This window comes from Larimichthys crocea, chromosome V (genome assembly GCF_000972845.2).
Source record: "Larimichthys crocea isolate SSNF chromosome V, L_crocea_2.0, whole genome shotgun sequence".
Taxonomy (NCBI): Eukaryota; Metazoa; Chordata; class Actinopteri; family Sciaenidae; genus Larimichthys; species Larimichthys crocea.
The window spans coordinates 469,217-489,246 of record NC_040015.1 but is presented as its reverse complement, the minus strand read 5'-3'; the positions used below and the strand labels follow the sequence as shown (position 1 = coordinate 489,246).

Sequence of the window (20,030 nt, the reverse complement as noted above, 5' to 3'; positions counted from 1 at the left end):
TGTGTGTGTGTGTGTGTGTGTCTGTGTGTCTGTGTGTGTGGCCTCAGACAGAGCTCCTCTGTCGGACTCACACTGATTGGTTTTGGAATCCAGTTAATGAGCAGGTGTGTGTGTGTGTGTGTGTGTGTGTGTGTGTGTGCAGACCAGTGCTCCATCAGAGCACCATGGGCTATTTGAAATGAGAATTTAGCGGCAGGGATGCATGCACACACACACACACACACACACACACACACACACACACTCCTGATAGCCACTGTAATTAGTTGGACTCCACTGGAAGCCGCCACAGGGAGAGAAGAAGAAGAAGACATCTGTGATGACTTAATGAAATGTTTTCAAATGAAAAAAAAAGTCTTGAATCAAACTCTTTGAAGCCGAGTGTCATGTGTAACAATTGTCTTCATCTTCCTCTCATCTAACATTGGTCAGAGAACAAACAATGTAATATGGAGATGATCAAATATTGTAATTGTTTCATCTTGTTTAAACTTAAATGACTCTTGATTATTAATGTACATTTCCATTCCTTTGGATTTATAGACAATATATATGTACTTTTATACACTATAACTATTTCATTTTTTTTTTAATTCCATTTCCAATCTTTATTTTTGTAAACATACTGACCTCAAGGTTCAGTCTAGGAACATCTTTATTTTTACTTTCTGCATTAATTTTGCTATTTTAAACATAGACTGTATAAAAGATGGACACTGTCTCCGTGACACCCACCCAAAGGTGAATGGAGCTGAGGAAGGCTGAATGAAGCCTAGTTACTGAAACCACACACCTGTGACAGCACCCACCTGTCACCTGTTTTTTGTACCAGGCTGTAAACATGTTTATTTCTGCTGTGAAGTTGGACATTTGAACATGGGGACTTATGGAGACTGACTCACTTCTGGAGCCAGCCTCAAGTGGACGTCTGAGGACACTTCTGCATTGGCTTCACTTCACAGCCATGGCAACTTGGTTTTGAAGTCTAAATTTGAGAACATGAGTTTATAAATAACATAATTGGTTGACTATGGTGGTAAAAAAATTTTTATTTATGAATAAATCCTCAAAATATTCTTCATTAGCCATTAGCTGTAGCATTGCACATGAGGCAGTAGGAGTCCAGTTTATTTATTCAGCTCAACAGTTTTATTTATTTTATTTGTGATTTTTTTCTACGGACGGTCATTTCTAAAGAATATCATCTGATTCTGATCAGAGCATCTCTACTGCTTTTGTTTTCTATTATTTTCCTCTGCAGTTCTTCCTGCGGCTGTTTATCATTTGTAATTGAAACTTTCACTGATACCAAATGTGTTTCTGTTCGATAAAGGCACATCAAATGTGTGTGTGTGTGTGTGTGTGTGTGTGTGTGTGTGTGTGTGTGTGTGTGTGTGAGTGTGTTTGCACATTAAATCCACGCTTTAATGTTTCCCTGTGCATTTTCATTAGCTGTGTGTGTGTGTTCATTTCTCTGTGTCTCAATCAAAATATTACCACGGTCAGTGAAATTGCACACACACACTCTACTGAGAAATGAACATTGGCTCCGCCTTCTGTGGGACTCAGGGCCAGAACCTTGATCATCAATTGGCTGAACTACAGGGGCCTTGATGTGTGATTGGTTGACAGCACATACAAGGTCTCATGCTTGTTTCATGTCCCTGCAGATCCTCAACCAACGGACACAAAACAAGGCGCACAAGCCATCTGGATTCACACCAACAATCAGCCAAACACACACATGCTGAAGAGAGAATGGGAAACAGAACGACAAACACACACAGACAGAAAATGTGAACATTATGAGAAACAATCAGAACAAACGAAACAAAATCTAAAACCTACAAGGCAAAGCTACAACCAGTTTCTGATCTGATATTAAAATGAAAAAACAAACAAATATATTCAAACAATATCACACAAGAGGGAGTGCTGATGTAGTGAATATCAGCACGGCTGACGTTGACTGCTGTTAGTTATTGGTTTGATTATTGGTTGTGTATTGATTACTGACGGTGGCTGATCAGGTTTATTATCAGCCGATCGTATTCAGTTTCTAACAGCAGTATGCAGGAAATGGTTGATCACTGTGTGTTTTTAAACTGCTTGTGATCATCTGTTATGATTAATGTATTAATTAATGTAGCACCTATAAAGTGGAGTGATACATGTAGTTTAAAATCTCAGTGCTGTTATTTTCTATATCAGCACTCTTGTTCAATCACATTACATGTTGAATCAAACTGTTGTATAATCTGATCTAAAATTAGCTCATGTGTATGAATTGCAGAGTTCAATAAATAAAATAAAATTTTGCAAATATAAATAAGTTTGTCCTGCTTGGCAGCAGATGAAGGTCTCAGTGTCAAAGTGAAGAAGTGAGTGTCATCCCCCTTTTCAGATGAATGTGTTTATATATCTGTCAAGCACAAATCGAGAAGATTTCCAAAAACATTGTTTCACCATTTTTGTCTAAGTAACACTCCCATCACCACACAAACACAACAAACACACGTATCTGTATCAAAACACACACAAACACTCCTCTCCTCCTTCCTCCCTCCTTTCCAAGGTTGATAAGTGCCTCCATCTAACATCACAATAAACAGTAGAGCCTCAGCCTGCCAAGCCTGCCCGCAGAAACAACTGTCAGCCCAGCTTTCCCTTTCCGGAGGACACACACACACACACACACACACACACAAAGAAACACACAAACATACACATGTAAAGACACACACATAGACACAAAGCACACACAGACAAACGCACAAACAACACACACACACACACCTCTAAAAAGAACAACTTTTGTTGAGCTCTGGAGTTGCTATGGTTACAGGGTCGAGTCCCCCCAGCATTTTAGTGGAGCACAGCGAGGTTCTTTAACGGTCACATGGAGGAGAAAAAAAACAAAAAGAACGGGTTTAGAGTGTTCTTCTGCAGACACACACACACACACACACACACACACACAATGGCAGGCAGACTTGGTGGAAGTAAATAACTGTTAAACAAAAGTTTAAAACTCCAAATATCATGATTATATTGTGAAAAGTTGAACATTGAGGCTTTCATTTCAGTAATTCTTGCTTTTAAAGGCTTTGACTTTGTGTTACCTCTGTGTGGCTCATCATGCAGGATGGAAAGTATTTATCTTTTAAAGGATCATAATGATGTAAGACAAAACAATCTGACTTCAATGTCAATTCCTAGGTTTTTCCACTGTGTTAATCTGACCCTAAAAATAGAGACAGAGGTTACCATCTCCCTGCCATACACGTCCATCTGTTCACTGATAAAGACCATGATGTGAGGTTAAAGAATCTGAAAAAAGGCACTTTGAGTTCAGAGCAATTTCTTCGAATTATGTTCTTAAAGTCAAAAATGAACCTTCATGGTCAAACTGATGTTTGAAAATCTTACAGGCAGCCGCTGGTTTCAATTTATTCCTCTGATGAGCGACATTTATGTTTATAACTCTTCTGTTTGTAATATGTAGGCAAGAACCTAAAAACCAAGTCAACTAAACTACAAGTCATCATCAGCATCTTCTGATGAATGTCTGTAGATCTGCAGCTAACCAAGCAACATTACATAGAAATTAGTATTTTAGCAATTTGTCTCCTCAGAGTTAGATCTCACTGTGGTAAAATATGGACATGGATATGTGTATTTGTTCTGATTGATCGAAAATGTCCGGTGACATTGCTGACTTGTCCAGCTCCGGTCTGGAACGACACTGTCAGTGTCAAATCAATGTAGCATCAACATAATTTAAGATCTGTTAGTTTATGAGACAAAAGTTACACAATGGGGCTTTATTATTAGTATTAATATATTAATATTAATATTATTGGACTAACCATTAGTCAAGATAGCGATAAAACTGGCCTATATTTTTAAAATGTTTAATTGGAAACACTAAAACGTAGGTAAATGAAAGACAAACTGCAAATCTAAATTATTAATATGAGCATCACATATAAAGCACGTTTTACTGCTACAGGACTTTTACTGGAGTGTCTTTACAGCGTGGTTTGGTGTCTTTTGATTAAGTAACTTAAATGAAATGATCAGCCATGGTGTAAATACAGAAACAAAGCCAACAAAGTAAAAAAAAATCTGAGTGATATATAAGATAAAAATAGCCACATACGAGCAGCTTACAGTATACAGACCTGTCTGTGTAACTTTCAGTGGTGAAGAGGGAGAGAAACAGTATAAGAAAGCGACCTTGGACCGGGCGAGGAGACGCTGTCGAGCTCCGCATCAATATTTTAACAGTAGAGTTGACACATCAAAAAAAAAAAAGAGAGAGAGAAGAAAAAAGAATGCCCAGCGATTCCAGAGTCATCTAAAATTCATGCATGCATCATCGCCGCCATGAATATTCATACAGGGATGAATATTTAAGTGCGACTCCTATGGAGAAATTAGGTTCATCTTTACACTTATCAATAATTCGCAGGGCAGGTGAGTCTCATCGGCCACTAAATAAATCATTTCTGCACACACACACACACACACACACACACACACACAAAAAGAAAAGTTTGGACAAAGAGACAGAGGGAGAGAGAGAAAGAACGGAAAACAACACAAAGTTATGTGTGTGTTGGTGCGCTGCAATGCCTTCTGGGTAAGAAGAGAATGAGATGTCAGCGGATCGACCCCTAAACCAACCACAGTGTGTGTGAGCAGCATGACAGTCGGTATGTTTCTGTGTGTTAAAGTGTATTCATGTATTTTTAAGGGTTAATGAGTGTATGTTACTGTGAGAAAATGTACTGTGGTGATGTTTTGAGCATGTTTGTTTAATGGTAATGTCATCTGGACAAGTGTTGGATGAACTGAAATGAGACGTTCATGGACCCCAGAGAACAAATCCTGATGACTGCAGTGTGTTAACATGCTAACAATAAGCCTCCATGAAGCATCCACTTGAGGCTGGCTCCAGAAGTGAGTCAGTCTCCATAAGTCCCCATGTTCAAATGTCCAACTTCACAGCAGAAATAAACATGTTTACAGCCTGGTACAAAAAACAGTTTTGGTCTCTGTAGCTAATTTCCCCGTTCATGACAACTGTACTGAGGGTGAATTTATATACAACTCACCTGTTCACATTATATTAAGGCTGCAAGTTATGAAGAATTAACAGTGTGGACGCTTTGATTGACAGATGTCATCACAGGTGTCTGGTTCAGTAACCAGGCTTCAGGTCAGCCTCTTTGCCTGTTTTTGGACTGGCAGGACTGCCAAGATAGAGACGACCAGAGCCACCACACTGAGGTTCACAGCAGCTCTACAGTAACCTGTGGGTGACATCAAGCACTACATCCATTTATACAGTCCGTGGTTGAGCCTCATGCTGGTTTGCTTCTAATCAGATGACATGACATATCGGACATTTTTACCGTGTTAAATATTTATAGTGTTTTCTATATAGTGTATTTGAAATGATATGAATATTTGTATTAGGATTTTATTTAACTGACAGAAATCGAGTGTTTACGTCCACGTCTGGAGGGGAAGTGGATGAATGGGAATCTTCCCTGTGGAATCATTTTTACACTTAATTAACAAATCTAGTTGATTAGTTTCAGGAAAACATTATAGCTTGAGTTAGAATAGACGCATTGACCACGTTATAAAGCCTTTCTGGCAGAAATACCTGAATACTAACTTAGGGCTTTAATTCCATGCAGGTCATGTTTCATCAAAATAAAAAAAATAAAAAAGAACAACCTGTGTTTCAGAAGCGTCTCTCCACTCTGCTTCATGGAGAATATGCAGCTCATCTATTTTTGACAGGGATAGCGTCGAACAGCACAGAACAGATGGAGCTGACATGAAGTCAGTCACAGAAAAAGCATAGAGAATCCACTCAATTTTCAAAATAAAACACCCCGTGCAGTCTCATGATCGTAAAACAGACAAAAAGGAAGAAATTAAACTATGTAGCTTATGGACTGAAACAGCGTCGCAGCCACGACGTCATAAAGCTGAGCCCGGTGGAATTCAGGTGTAATCATGGCATCAACAGTGGGTCTGGAAGTTTCTGTGCGTTTGTGAGATGAGATCATTTGCATCGGACACACTTGGAATCAGCTCACAGCAGCCTGATTACATTTGTTTAATAAAAATATAAAATGCTACTTAAAACGTCTTTTTCTAGATAATAGCTGTGCAAGAAAACTTTTTTTCTTCTTTGAATTCTTTCTTTGTGTGTGTGTGTGTGTGTGTGTGTGTGTGTGTGTGTGTGTGTGTGTGTGTGTGTGTGTGTGTGTGTGTGCGTGCGTGCGCGTGCGAACAAGCGAGCATGTGTGTGTACATGCGTGTGAAGGACAGAAGAGGATGACTCAGAACTCTAATCGTAACACATGCTGCTCCTCTGTCTCGTTTGGATGCAGTCAAGTCATTACACAATCACACAAACACACACAGACACACACTCTTCCCTATGATATGGTTATGAGAGACGGTATGCCTTGTAATCCCATTCGCCTTGGAATGGATGAAGACAGGGTGTGTGTGTGTGTGTGTCCGTGTGTGTTTGTGTGATTGGCTGAAAAAAGGGGATGGTGGGATGGAGAGAGGAGTGAAAGGAGGGACGGTGGCAGACAGACAAATTGACGGATGAATGAAATGTGGGAGGACATTGTTCAGCTCCCTCTCTGTTTCTACATATTTAGACATTTTGATTATCACACACTCCTTCAGGGCTCCTCTGTGATGGAGGCAGAGGTGGCTGATGGGAAATTTGTGACACCACAGTGAAGCCAATGAGCAGAGAATCTTTGCTGTGCATTACGGCGACTAAAAGTGTGAACTTTAACAACCGTTTCTCGACAGAAAACCAGAGTAAAGGTAATGCTTTTCTGGAGCATCAAAGCAGCTCAGAGTCTGTGTGTATGGCAGAGAGTTGTTTTGGTTTGTTTACTTTGAAAACAGACATGTAGGCTGTCTTTAAAATGATAATTAACAACTCATTACAATCTTTTGTTGTCAACCCCAAATGATTTGATATCCAACCATCAAATCACAAATCGTCAAGCAGCGAACTAGCTTGACGATGGAAACATGACCACTATAGTGGTGCCATGATTAGCACTGTCGCTTCACAACAAGAAGGTTCTTGGTTTGAACGGGCTGGGCCCGTGTGTTTTCAAGTACTGTGTTTGCATTTCTTCTCTCCATCTTGCTCCCACAGTCCAAATACATGCAGGGCTATTGGTTAATTGCTGACTCTAAGTTGCCAAATGTCAGCCGGGGTCGGCTCCAGCTAACCATGACCTTAATAAGGAGAAGCCTTTATGGAAAAAGAATGGATGAAGTTGTTTAAATGATGTGTCTCATCATCAGTTTGAGCTTTATTAGTCAGTGACTTTCATGGATTCATGTCGTTTGTGATCAGCACAACTCTAAAGGCTGTTTTGGACTTATAGACATAACTCTTCAATCACTGAGAAAACATTAACTGTGCTTAGCAACTCCAACTACAGTTTCTGTTTTCAATAAAATGTTAGTGAGACCGGTACACCACTTGCTACTGACTGGATAGAGCGATCGTACGTCAGTCTGATTATAATGCTAAATATTTCATGGCAAAAACTTTCATACTTTGAAGACGGACAAAAAGCTTCCTGGTAAAGTTTCTTGGTACTTGTTTCTTTTAAGCAAATTTATAAGAACAAGTGGCTGACAGACCAATTTTCAGTCAGACACTTGAAGCCAGCACCCTGCAACACTTTCCTGCCTGTCGACTGAATCCAAATGTCCAGACTTCCCCACAATTACAGACTCACAAACTTCATGTGCAGAGGGCTGTCAAAATCCATAAGTCTTCAAGTCTACTACGGGCACTCAGACTGACTTTCTGTGGACTTACGGAGAATCCAGTCCAGGTGCTGACTCCACTTGACTTCTTTCAAAAGATTACTGGCATGTCATAATAATATGGATTTGACAATGTTTGGAAAAATATCCTGAGATGGAAAACACCATCGACTGTGTCAAGTCTTGTCTTGAGGTATATTTTATCCAGTCACAGCTCAGCGGTTTACGGTTCAAGTTCAAGACTTCAGGTGATGACTGGGAAAAGACACAAGGGCCCAGTCTGTAAGTTTGGAGGGTGGAGATTTGTGCTGTGTCTTAATTCTGATACTTCCATTAGTACATTTCTATGTAGTACATCCTGTACATGATGTACTTCCTGGTGTACTGAGCTAATTTCAGCAGCATAGGTTTGTTTCAAGTTTGACAAGTACTCCAGAGAGTAGTCTTCTTCTTGTGCCCCCCGAGGACTAGGATTGAGAAACACTGGTCTAAGAGGTTTACGCCACGTTGGAGGCAGAGAGGAAGAGGGGGTCAAGAAATACTTTCTGGTACCAGCGAGAACTTTCTTTGAGTGTCATGAGGTTCTGAGTCACAAACAATAGAGCTCGTCTTACCTTGAAGAGGTGATGTCTCTGCTCTTCTGACATCATCAGCTGGTGACTGTCTGTTACCATGGCGTCCATGTCCATCAGCCAATCCCAGAGCTCCTGATAATCGGCCTCAAACTCCTGCAGACTGAAGACAGAGACAGAGAGAGTTGAATAATTGTAACCCATTTTTTTCTGTTATTCATGTATATATCATTCACATTTCCTGCATGTTCTACTTTCTGTTATTGTTCCGTGCATTATTGTAATATGGCTTTGTCCTGCGGCACAGAGAGACATATGCATCTTGTTATGTTGATAAAAAATTAGGCTGAAAATGTAAACCAGATTGAAAGAGACATGGACAGATAAAGGCAGACAGGAAGCAGAAAATAGTCCATTTCATGCTGTAGGGACAGAACGTGATGCTACTTCTTACAGGTGAACCCAACATACAGTACGTCACACAACACGACTCCACTGACTCTACTTTGTAAAAGGTTATTGTGTTAACTTTAAAACTGTCCGCTGATTTTAGTAAATTGTCAGGTGGAGGTGGAGACGTGGTTCAGTCCATCTGTCTGGATTGCTAAGGAAGACAGTTTTGGGGGTCACTTCTCTTTTGAAACACAAAATCAAACAAATCTTTCACTCAAAATGAACCAAATGGTGTAAAAATTATTTTTAAGTCTTTTAACAGTTGAGTCAGTGATTTCACAGTTTTGGCGTCATCCTGCATCTTTAAGGCTTCTTCAACCCAAAACGGAAAACGAAACAAGGTTTTAACAGACATTTCTGCAGTTTTGGGGTTTATTTATCTATATGTGCTGGAACTATAAATACTTTTGTCTTCTGTCACACCCGCACAACGTGTCACAAGTGGCAGTTCCACCTTTTTTAATAGATGTTCAAATACAGCAGCGTAGGCCGACCCTGTTCAGCTATAGACAGTTCACACAAGAGGTAGGTTTATTTACAAAAAGATCGTTGTTGAATCCTGAACAGAACTAGCTCACTAAGTTGAAAAGGGGCACTCCTGATTCACACCTTTCGCCTAAATATTTCCTAAGGCACAATACTGTTTTTTTAACCATTTGTTTTTTTTACCTATTACATGACTTTTGGCAAGGAACAGGAAAAAGTCAAGCACAATTAGAAAGCTTGGTTCAAGGAGCTGGCACAAATCAGGGACACCACACCTGTTGAAACTTCAAATTGCACTGTCTCAGGTTCTTATACTTCCACACTAACTAATTTGAGTACATAAGTGTGTTCACACTGTCAATTAAGGCAGAATTCAGTGTAGTGTTAGTGATAGGACACTCATAACGGTCTCATCCTCAGTGGTGATGTTTGGTTATGGATATGAAATGGAAGGATCACCGGCAGTAGCACCACCAGGGGGTGGCCAGGGCTGGCCACGGCCCCCCCCCTACAAATTTGCTGGCCACCCCACTCGCCAGTCACATGGATTCTATCGTCAGTTATGTGTTTCATCCCAAATCATTCGGGCCAAATGCACAGCCAGGCCCAGGAAGCCGCTCTTGACCTTCCATCACTCACAGTAGCCCCCGGCCAGCCCTGCCCCCCTGGCAGCTGTTGCGCGCTCCAAAAGTAACGGCTCAGCTCGAGCGCGTGACCAGTCACCAATTTCAAAAGGAGTAACGAGAGAAGACTACTAGTGAGTGAGTAAGTCATACATTTCTTTAGTAAAAGAAGAGGGGGGAGTATGACGTGACATGTGCTTTTTAAATGCCACGTGGTGCCGTTTACAGCACCTGTTACAGAAACCTTATTTTATGACATTTGGAACTGGGTTACGTGGCTAACGTTAACTGCTGCTTGTATATGTTATGTCAATTTGCAGACAATGAAGAGAAGAAGAAGTGAGTTTAAGAAGAAAGTGAGCACAGTAGGAGAGAGAGAGCAGCAGAGGCTTAGTGAGGAGGAGAAAGAGCAGGATGGAGGAGAGGAACAGCATGAGGTTACACAGGCACAGCCAGCATCAGTCAGAGAGCACAGTGACGAGGAAGAGCCTCAGCAAACAGCAGACCAGGGACAGTCAGCACCAACTATGGTCACAGAAGCGAGGCAGGAAGCCGCAAAAGCAGGTGTTCAACCTGTTCCTGGACCAACAGGTGAATTTATGACTGTGTGGCCCTAATAATGAATTAGATGACTAGGCAAGATAGTAACATCATCTGGAGAAATGTATGTTTATAGTGTGTTTCCATTAAATTACAAATCATGACATAATCACTTAAAGCTTTTTGATTCATGTTTATTGGTGGTTCAGTTTGATTACTCTGAATAGAAATGCCTATAGATTATTATTATAGCTATACTTGATAATTACTATGGAGAAGGGCTAAGTATTATTATTACTATCATTATTATTATTTTAATGTCATAATAACTGATGTTGCCTCTTGTTTCATCATAGATATCTCCCAGTCAAGAGCAGAGCAGCCCAAGCAGCCACAACTGGAACTCTTCCTTAGAATCTATAGGAGACAGGAGACTATTGATCCCTGGTGGGAAAAACTTGTTGAGTGTTTCTGTGCTCGCTTATTGCTTGCTTGCAATTGTTTTGATTACAATAAATGTACACCTTTAAATTAAGCTGTATGTATCTTTTTAAGGATTAAGTATTTCAGATTTTTTCTAGTAGCCTGTATACTACAACAGTATAATAAAATCCTGAAATGATGGCTTTTAGTTTTGGTGTTCCACCCCAAGAATTTAAGTGGCCCCATCTGGCCACCCCTATGAAATTTTTTTAGAGGCGCCCCTGATCACCGGCATCATCATAAAGATGGCTGAAGAAGCTGATGGAGCTCAAATGTTGGCGCTAGCGTGTCACACGGTTGCAATTCGGTGAGTGAGTAAAATGTTGAGATCGTCATTTGGGGTAACTGCTTGAATTAAGACAACACATCCCTGATAAAATTAGTGCACTACACCAGGAAGCACAGAGTTTACACAGTGTACTAAAAGTATCCAAAGGGAGACACAGCTCTGGTTTATTTTACTTCAAAAACAATTGAAGAAAAAACGAATACAACCAAAGCAAAATGGGGGAAACCAAAGCAGATGGAGGGTCACTATCTTAAATGGTGGAACGGGCCAGTCTGACGAAGACACCACCCTCTAGGAGCCAAGCGTTCAGAGGGTCATCCTTCCTGTGGTTGGACCTGGACTTGGATGAGACCCACCTTCTTGACAATTTGTGTCAGTCCTGGCGTTTGGTTCACATCTCATCATCTCTTTACCTTGTTCTCCCTCCATTGTCAGCCCCCTCCATCTTTTTCCACCCACATCCTTCCTCCTCACCCTGTCTTTTCCACATTTCTCCTCCACCTTTCAGCTTCCATCTCACCTCCTCCTCAGTCTGTCTTGCTCTCCCTCCCACATTCTCTCACACTGTCCACATTCTCTGTTCACCTGCTCTAACTCTTCCTTCCTCCTCTTTTTCTTTCCCACATTATTCTCCCTCAACAGCCTCCCCTTTCCACCTCACTCCTCCCACTCTCACCCCCTCCTCCTCCCTCCTCCCTTGTCCTCTCACCTCCTCCTCCTCGACACACGATCACATCAAATATTTATGCTGCTGGAACAGAGGCCGATTGCTCAAACACACACATTACTGTCAGCCGTTTTGTTAAGGTGTGTGAGAGAAAGTGTGTGTGTGTTTATTATTTATATATTCTGTGGTTTTCGGTCTCGGCGGGGATCGCCAACATGTTTCTCAACATTAGCAGTGAAATTGTTTGGAATTCTCCGGTCGCCGACAACAACAGTTTGACAGCTCTGTCAGGCCCGTGGCACACACACATACACACACACACACACACACACACACACATATATGTACACACACGCATAAAGACAATGAATGAAATACATGAAGCAACCCAAACACACGCCTACTGATAATGACATGTATGCACACAATTACCCACAATGCAACACAAACACACCAACTTGATGTTCCTTTAAAGTAGAGACAGTAAACTATGAATGAAATTATAGAAACACGAACAAAGACTGAAGAAAATAACCACTTCAGTCTCTTACTGTTTCATTTTAAAGCTGCAAAATTCTGAACCGAGGTTCACGATGATGTATATTTACACAGCTGAACACAAACATGTTCAACATGTACATCTCTACCTGTTCATATAATACACTCATTTGTACGTTGTTTCTCACACTATGTAACTTGGGCTCCGGGTCAGGAGAAGTAACGCTTTAATCTGTTTGGATTTATGAGGCGATTCACTGACATTCGTTTTGTCTAATGGATTCATCCGACAGAGACTCTGAAACCAGACACACAGCGAGCAGCACAGAGCACCTGCTGACATCCATTCACTCATTCATTCTTACATTCACTCACTTGTGTATGCATTACTTTACTAATTTATGTATTCATTCTTCTATTCACTCACTGCACTGATTTTGGTGAAACTGGATCATATTTTATGGAGAAAATGTTTTCTGCTTTTCCCTCTGATGTCCTCCAGCTGCTCCGCCTCAACTCTCTGTGATTTACAGAGTTTCCTGATGGACAGTGAAGTAAACTGCTGACAACTGTAGCTGCTGTTAGCTAATGTTAGCTCAGTTTGTTACCCGTACAGCTCAGAGCACCGGGGGGGTGTAAGCATTTGAAACCACAGGTGTTTTGGACCACCAGGAAGAAGAAGCTGAGATTTTCAGGCCGAGGGGGAATGCTGATGGGGAGAGGAGCTGGTGTCGTGCCAGAACCAGAGCTGGGCAAGTGAGTAATGTAAACAGGCTTTGCATTCTAAGACTGTCCTTACTTTGTTTCCTTATGCTGAAAGAACAGAAATTTCAATTTCTCCTCACTTCTTGTTCTTAACTTCCCTCTTTTTGCACCTCACCCTCACTCCTTGTCATACAGCATCTTCTCCTTGTCAGCACCAGCATCTTCCCACCTCCTCCTCCCCTCCATCTTTTTCCTCTTCTTCCAACTTTTTCTTCCCATCTCTTCCCTCTCCTCACACCCCCTCGTTCTCCACTGCGAGTGATTCTCAATAAAATAAAAACTAAACAGAGAACAGAAGAAAGCAAAGGAAGCGAGCGCTGCTTCCTTCCCCTGAGGCGGCGTTCCTCATTATGCGGCGAGCAGAGCGGCCCTTTACTGACTCAGACAGATGAAGCAGATACAACACTCGCACAGATTGTTTTCTCTTGTCGTTTGTCGTTTTTCCATTTCCTCCCTCCCCCTCCTCTCCTCCGTTTCCGTCTTGTTCTCACACTAATGTTAACTAAACGCTTTGTAAAACAGGATCTCTCAGGAGGAGTGAGACGAGAAAACAGACAAATCGAAGAGGAAGGAGCGATGTGGCGGCACTGCAGGGCTGCGTTCGACACCGGGACAGTTACACAGCGTTTGAAGTGTCAGGTTCGCTTTCTGTCACGCGGCGCTGACGGAGAGCGTGGGGGGTGTTATGGTGAGACGTTCTGACATTTAGTCACTTGAGGAAATTTGAATTATAGGAATCTATTATTCATTTCTAACTTGTCATAATTCAAGTCAACACCGGATACAATAAAACGTATCATGTGAATTTGTACAAATCTGAGTATTGAAAATAAAAACTGATAGCTACACTAGTTATACAGATGTTACAGCTGTATTGAGGGCTCATTTTCAGGTTCATACCTGAACAGTCACAAAATCTCCAGTCAGCCAACCAAACCAATCAAAATGTATCAACAGTCCAACTGCTGACCAATCAAATCTCTGATCAGACAGCTTAATCATCCTGGTTAATATCCAGGATCACCAGTATGTGTGCACGTATACACGGATTGGTGCAGCGTTGGCAGTATTGCAGACATTGTGCCAAACCGTTCTGGTTCAGAGGGAGCTGAGCCAGAAGTCAAACCTTTTCATTTACCCTCACCTAAGTTCATGAGCTTTGGGTAGTGACCGAAAGAGAAAGTTTGCGGATACAAGCGGCTGAAATGAGTTCCCTCCGTTGGATGTCTGGGCTCAGCCTTAGAGAGAGGGTGAGGAGCTCAGGCGTCCGGAGGGAGCTTGGAGTAGAGGCAGCGCCCCGTCAGGTCGAAAGGAACCAGCTGAGGTGGTTCTGGCATCTTATCAGGATCCTCCTTGGCGTCTTCCTTTAGAGGTGTTCTGACCAGGAGACCCCAGACTTCACTTCAGGGTCTTTCTGCTTCCTGGAAACCATCATGTCCCAGAACCTCAAGTGGGATCTGAACATCAGCTCCATCACCAGGAAAACCCCAAAGAGGATGAACTTCCTGTGGCAGCTGAAGAAGTTCAACCTGACAAATGATGGTGAACAGCGATGGTGCATTTCTACGGCTCCATCACCAAGTCCATCCTCATGTGATTCAGATTCTTCTGGCTGTTGTTTACTCTTTAACTCCTTTGTCAAACAATTTCTACTTAATTCAAACCAAATACATTTGTGTTTTTAAATGAACAGGTTTGAGAATAATGTAAACTTGTTGGTTTGCAGTCAGGCTTAAATGGATGGATTCACCATCATCCTCTCTCTCTCTCTCTTCATCACTTTCCTGTACTTGCTTTTCTCTCTCGCCCTCTCTGCTGCAACAATGATAGCAGCTCTAAACACTGTCTCTAATTCACCATCCACCATACGGCAGAAAAAAGAGAGGGTGGAAGAGGAGGGGAGGGCAGGCGGCGGGGAGAGAGAGGAAGAAGGAAAGGGAAGAAGGAAGATGGCAGGGATGGAGGAAGTGGAGTGAGAAAGACAGAGAGAAATAAAAAGGACAATAGAAAGCTAAAGCAGAAATGTGCAAGGGTGGTGAGTATCACCAGGAAGAGGAAGAAAGGAAGGAGGGATGAAGGAGTGAAGAGGGGACGAAATGATGGAGTGAAAGGTTGAATGAGTCATATTGGCAGCCGTCACCTTTCAGTCAGAGAATCTGTTTGGATTTATGAGGCGATTCACTGACATTCGTTTTGTCTAATGGATTCATCCGACAGAGACTCTGAAACCAGACACACAGCGAGCAGCACAGAGCACCTGCTGACATCCATTCACTCATTCATTCTTACATTCACTCACTTGTGTATGCATTACTTTACTAATTTATGTATTCATTCTTCTATTCACTCACTGCACTGATTTTGGTGAAACTGGATCATATTTTATGGAGAAAATGTTTTCTGCTTTTCCCTCTGATGTCCTCCGGCTGCTCCGCCTCAACTCTCTGTGATTTACAGAGTTTCCTGATGGACAGTGAAGTAAACTGCTGCCAACTGTAGCTGCTGCTAGCTAATGTTAGCACAGTTAGTTAGCCAGGCTGCCTGTGTTTGTACCACTGGTGTTTTGGACATAATGACAGAGGTGAAGAGACTGAAGAGGACGTTGACGGAGGAAGCTAAGAAGAGAAAAAGAGAGAGTGAGCGAACAAGAAGCCGCCGGATAAGAGTAAATCTGGGACTGACTTTTAGTGGTTGGTGTTGGTATATATTATATAACATACTGTATGTGTCCATTTACTGAGCTTTTTAGCTATAAATCATTTAAAAAATAACTACTTACTCTCTCTCTATTACATTTATTTTCATTCATTTAGAATTGAGATATTTTACGTGAGATCAGAAAATAATTCAGCCTGACCTTCATTTTCTTCACAAATGAACCAAACCAGAAATCTCAGCTGAGCTGAACTCACAGCAGCTACAGAAAAAAAACCCAACAACATCCAATTAATACAAATGCATCCCCCACACACACACATCTGAAGAGCAGCAACTAATATATGAATAACCAATTAGTGTCCAACACACCCAATGTAAATGAACTGAAACATTACACAGCAGCCACACAGGAGTGAAAAGCACAAACAAAATCAGTGTTTACTGTGTGGTTGTATGTGTGTATGTGTGTGTGTACACCCCACATCCTTCATGTAAGTCACTGTGACGACACCAACAAAGTCTGCAGAACAAAACATACTACAGACTCGGAGTGAGCAATTCAAGCTTCATTATTCATTTCATGCATACAACTTTGTGCATGTTTTATATATGTGTGTGTGTGTGTGTGTGTGTGTGTGTGTGTGTGTGTGTGATAACCACGAAGGGGAGGCTCCTCAAAGCTGTGGATGAAACGCCGACAGGCAGCGTGACCAAAGACGCTGCACGCCAAGCCGAGCCTGGCCGGACCAGATTACTGCTGTTAACGCTCAAACTCTGTGTGTGCATGATTACATTCAACTGTGTGTGTGTGTGTGTGTGTGTCACATGTCTTGTTTTCTTCCTTGTCGTCATTGTGACAGAGAATAATCATCTGGCAGTTTTTGTCTGTTCTGTTGGATTTTATGTTTACAATTTTAAAGTCTCTGCACTGAGTTGTTGTGTTATGGAGAGTCTTATTCATCAGTGGTCAGCTCAGTCAGTGGAGAGAACGTGCACAGGAGTCCTTACACTGATTTATCAATATATTTTCATAGCATGATACCGCCTCAATTTTGAAGAAGCTATCCTCTCTGGCTCGGCTATCAGAACTGTGCCACAACCGTCTCTACAAACTAAGAAATATGTTCACTCTTTAATGTTCCAACATTGTTATCTGACTCTGTAGAGGCTTTTACATTATGTACCTATCTGTTGTCTCGAGGGAGTGAGACAGCCCTATCCCCTGACCTCAGTTAACATTGTAATGATCAGAATGGCGCCTTGTCTGCTGTACTAAACAATATGAGATTCAACACCGTCCCTACAGGGACCTCAGGACTTATGAGGACCCTGTGTAACCTCATCTGTGGCATGATAGAATAGAAAATTCCTAACCCGTCTGCTTCAGATCCTTTTATTGGTTAATAAAGCTCTCAAGCTCTTGGTCTTGGTCCCACCTATTTATCAGATTTGATTTTAACCGAAAAACCCTTGAGAGCCCCCAGGTCTTTTGGCAGTGGTCTTTTAATTATCCCTGAAGTCAGAACAAAAAACCCACAGAGAGGCGTGCTTATATTACTGTGGACCACGTCCGTGGAACCGCCTCCCTTAAGACAGGAAGACATGAGACCAGAGGGGCAGCGTACTCAAAACTAATCTTTTAGCATGGCTTTTACTATTTCTTGATTCACACACTTTTTTTAGTTTAATTTTATAATTTATTTTTATATTTATACATTTTAATGTGTATTTTCTTAATATCATCCTTTTTTTAAATTTTTATTTTGTATTCATTGTAATTATTATGATTATTTGTTTAACCTGTCTGGTGTTTTGTCACTGTAAAATGATAAGGTGTGTGTGTTTCCTCAGTTTATATTTTTGTCTATGATGGGTGTGGGGGATTATTGTGTGTTATCTTTTGTTCGTTCGTATGAAAAGTGCTCTACAAATTAAGTCTGACTGAGTGATAGACCAATGTTACAGTTCATCATAAATCATCCATGGAAATGTATTTACTCTGGCTATAAATATATTACGCTGTGCAGTTATATTTATTTATTCATGTACGATCACCTCCTGCTGTGTTCTTTGTAAAATGTTAACTTTCTTTTTGTAGCAATTTTTATATTATTATTATTAATGTGTACAGTATATACAGTTCAGTATAATGCTACACACCATGTGTGTACTCAATAACCTATGTAATTATTTCTGAAATTATCCATCATGGATATCTGTATACTTATATATATAAGATATCTATAGTGTTTATAACTCTTATTTTTCCATTTCTAGTATGTGTTTGATTTTTTTTCTATTTCATTTATGACTTTTATTTTCTGTCTTGTGTTCTGTGATCTGCTGCAACAGGTGAAGTGAAGTTCCCCAGTCTGGATAAAATCGATCTTATCTTAAAGCTTAGTCCTGACTGTAGCATCGCAGGTTCGATTCCCGTCCTCAGCCCTTTGCTGCACATCGTCGCCCCTCCCCGTCTGTCTGAAGCTGTCCCCTAATGATAACAATCTAATAAAGGCTAAAAGGCCCAGAAAATAACAATAATAAAACGTGTTCAGTCTTCTTCTGTCGTGTTTTTACCTGTTGTTCCTGGCCAGCTGGCTGCAGTGCCTCCTGCTGGCCGGTGAGGGGTACTGTAGGGTGCTCAGTTTGATGGCCATCTGCTCCAGGGTGGCTCTCTGGGCTTCACACTGACTGGAGATCAGCTCAGCCTGGAAGACACAGAGCAGGACATGAGGCATCAATCACACGACATATTGCGACATATATGATCTTGAAAAGATAAATCCTCTTGACCGAGTCTGAAAATCAAACTGAGTTGTCACTTGGTAAAGACTCTAGAATGGTGCTGGACCTATACATGGCCGTTCTAGTCAATGTTTCAAACCTCCCCGGCCCCACCACTGTCCGGTTTAGAAGCATCCCATTCTCCTCCTCTATTTTTGATGGATGTTGCAATCAACCTGCATCACCCTGCACAGATTAACCAAATAAGAAACATTCCTGGTGGGTTTGAAGTCGCGTGGAGGATGGGTCAAAACAGCATGCACGGCTGGATTATGGGGTGACAAGTCCACATTTCAAAGTGGTTTTGGAACCAAGAGGGAACCTCTGTGGCTGTGAAGTGAAGTAGCAAAAACTGCAGTTCCTCAAACATCCACTTAAGCCGCCCATGTTAAAATGTCCAACTTCACAGGAGAGATTGTGCATAATAGGAAGCGTTGGTGTTTTGATTGACAGGTGGGTGTTGTTACAGGTGGATTGTTTGATTTGATTCAGGCAGCCTTAGCTCCACCCACGCTCTACCTCTTTGACTATTTTTAGATTAATCAGGGGCTAACAGAGGCATGACAGCCAAGATGGCAACGACCAGAGGCACCACACTGAGCTTCACAATGGCTTTTTGGAAACCTTTGGCTGACATCACGGACGCTACATTCAGGTTTTATACAGTCTATGTTTGGAAATTGTTGTGTACATTTTAGGAAGCGCCCCAACTTTCTTGCCAGGATAAGCAGAAACAAAGTAAAGTGACAAACAACCTTACTGTGACGTGTTAAACCCATCCAGCATTTGTCCTCTGAAAGTGAACAGAGGTTGTGTGTGTGTGTGTGTGTGTGTGTGTTGAAGCTGTGTCTGAGTGGGATCATGTTCCTCTGAGTGTGATTAGCTGTTTATTGCAGATGAATGAGATTCCTCTGTGCCATATTTTGACGGACGTGCCCTTTAAAGCCCCGTGAGCGGCCAACAAGCCACTAGAAACACTCCACGCTTATCCTGCGCTCTCATCTCGGGCCGACACACACACACTCATACATCCCTATGTACATGTATATGCATATAAAAGGTATATTCCACACAAACACACACACATCCCGCAAATTACCCATAAAACCACACACCTACATTTAGCATGAATCGCTTTCCTCTGGCACAAATTACCTCTCATGCACAAATGTTCCCATGAAGCCACACACACACACAAAAATAAACATATATTCACATTACGAGCATGACTCGCTGCTCTTTCTTACAAATTATCCTTCACACACACACGCACGCACACACACACACACCACAGCTCGTCGCACTCAGTATCCAGACACAATCATACAGAGGCACTCAGCGCGCCGCTCAGATGTAATTGCATACAAACT

The 20,030-nt window shown here is 41.6% G+C and overlaps 1 protein-coding gene across 3 annotated transcripts in view; it reads right to left on the bottom strand.

Moving 5' to 3' along the window:
* Window positions 1-20,030, bottom strand: part of akap6 (A kinase (PRKA) anchor protein 6) — a 208,912-nt gene that overhangs the window by 73,953 nt on the left and 114,929 nt on the right. For all 3 annotated transcript variants that reach the window (XM_019260384.2, XM_019260387.2, XM_019260385.2), the window contains exons 14-15: window positions 18,454-18,584; window positions 8,457-8,577 (exon numbers count right to left, since the gene is read on the bottom strand). In XM_019260384.2, coding sequence (XP_019115929.2) covers window positions 8,457-8,577; window positions 18,454-18,584 — 252 coding nt within the window. The remainder of the gene's footprint in view (window positions 1-8,456; window positions 8,578-18,453; window positions 18,585-20,030) is intronic.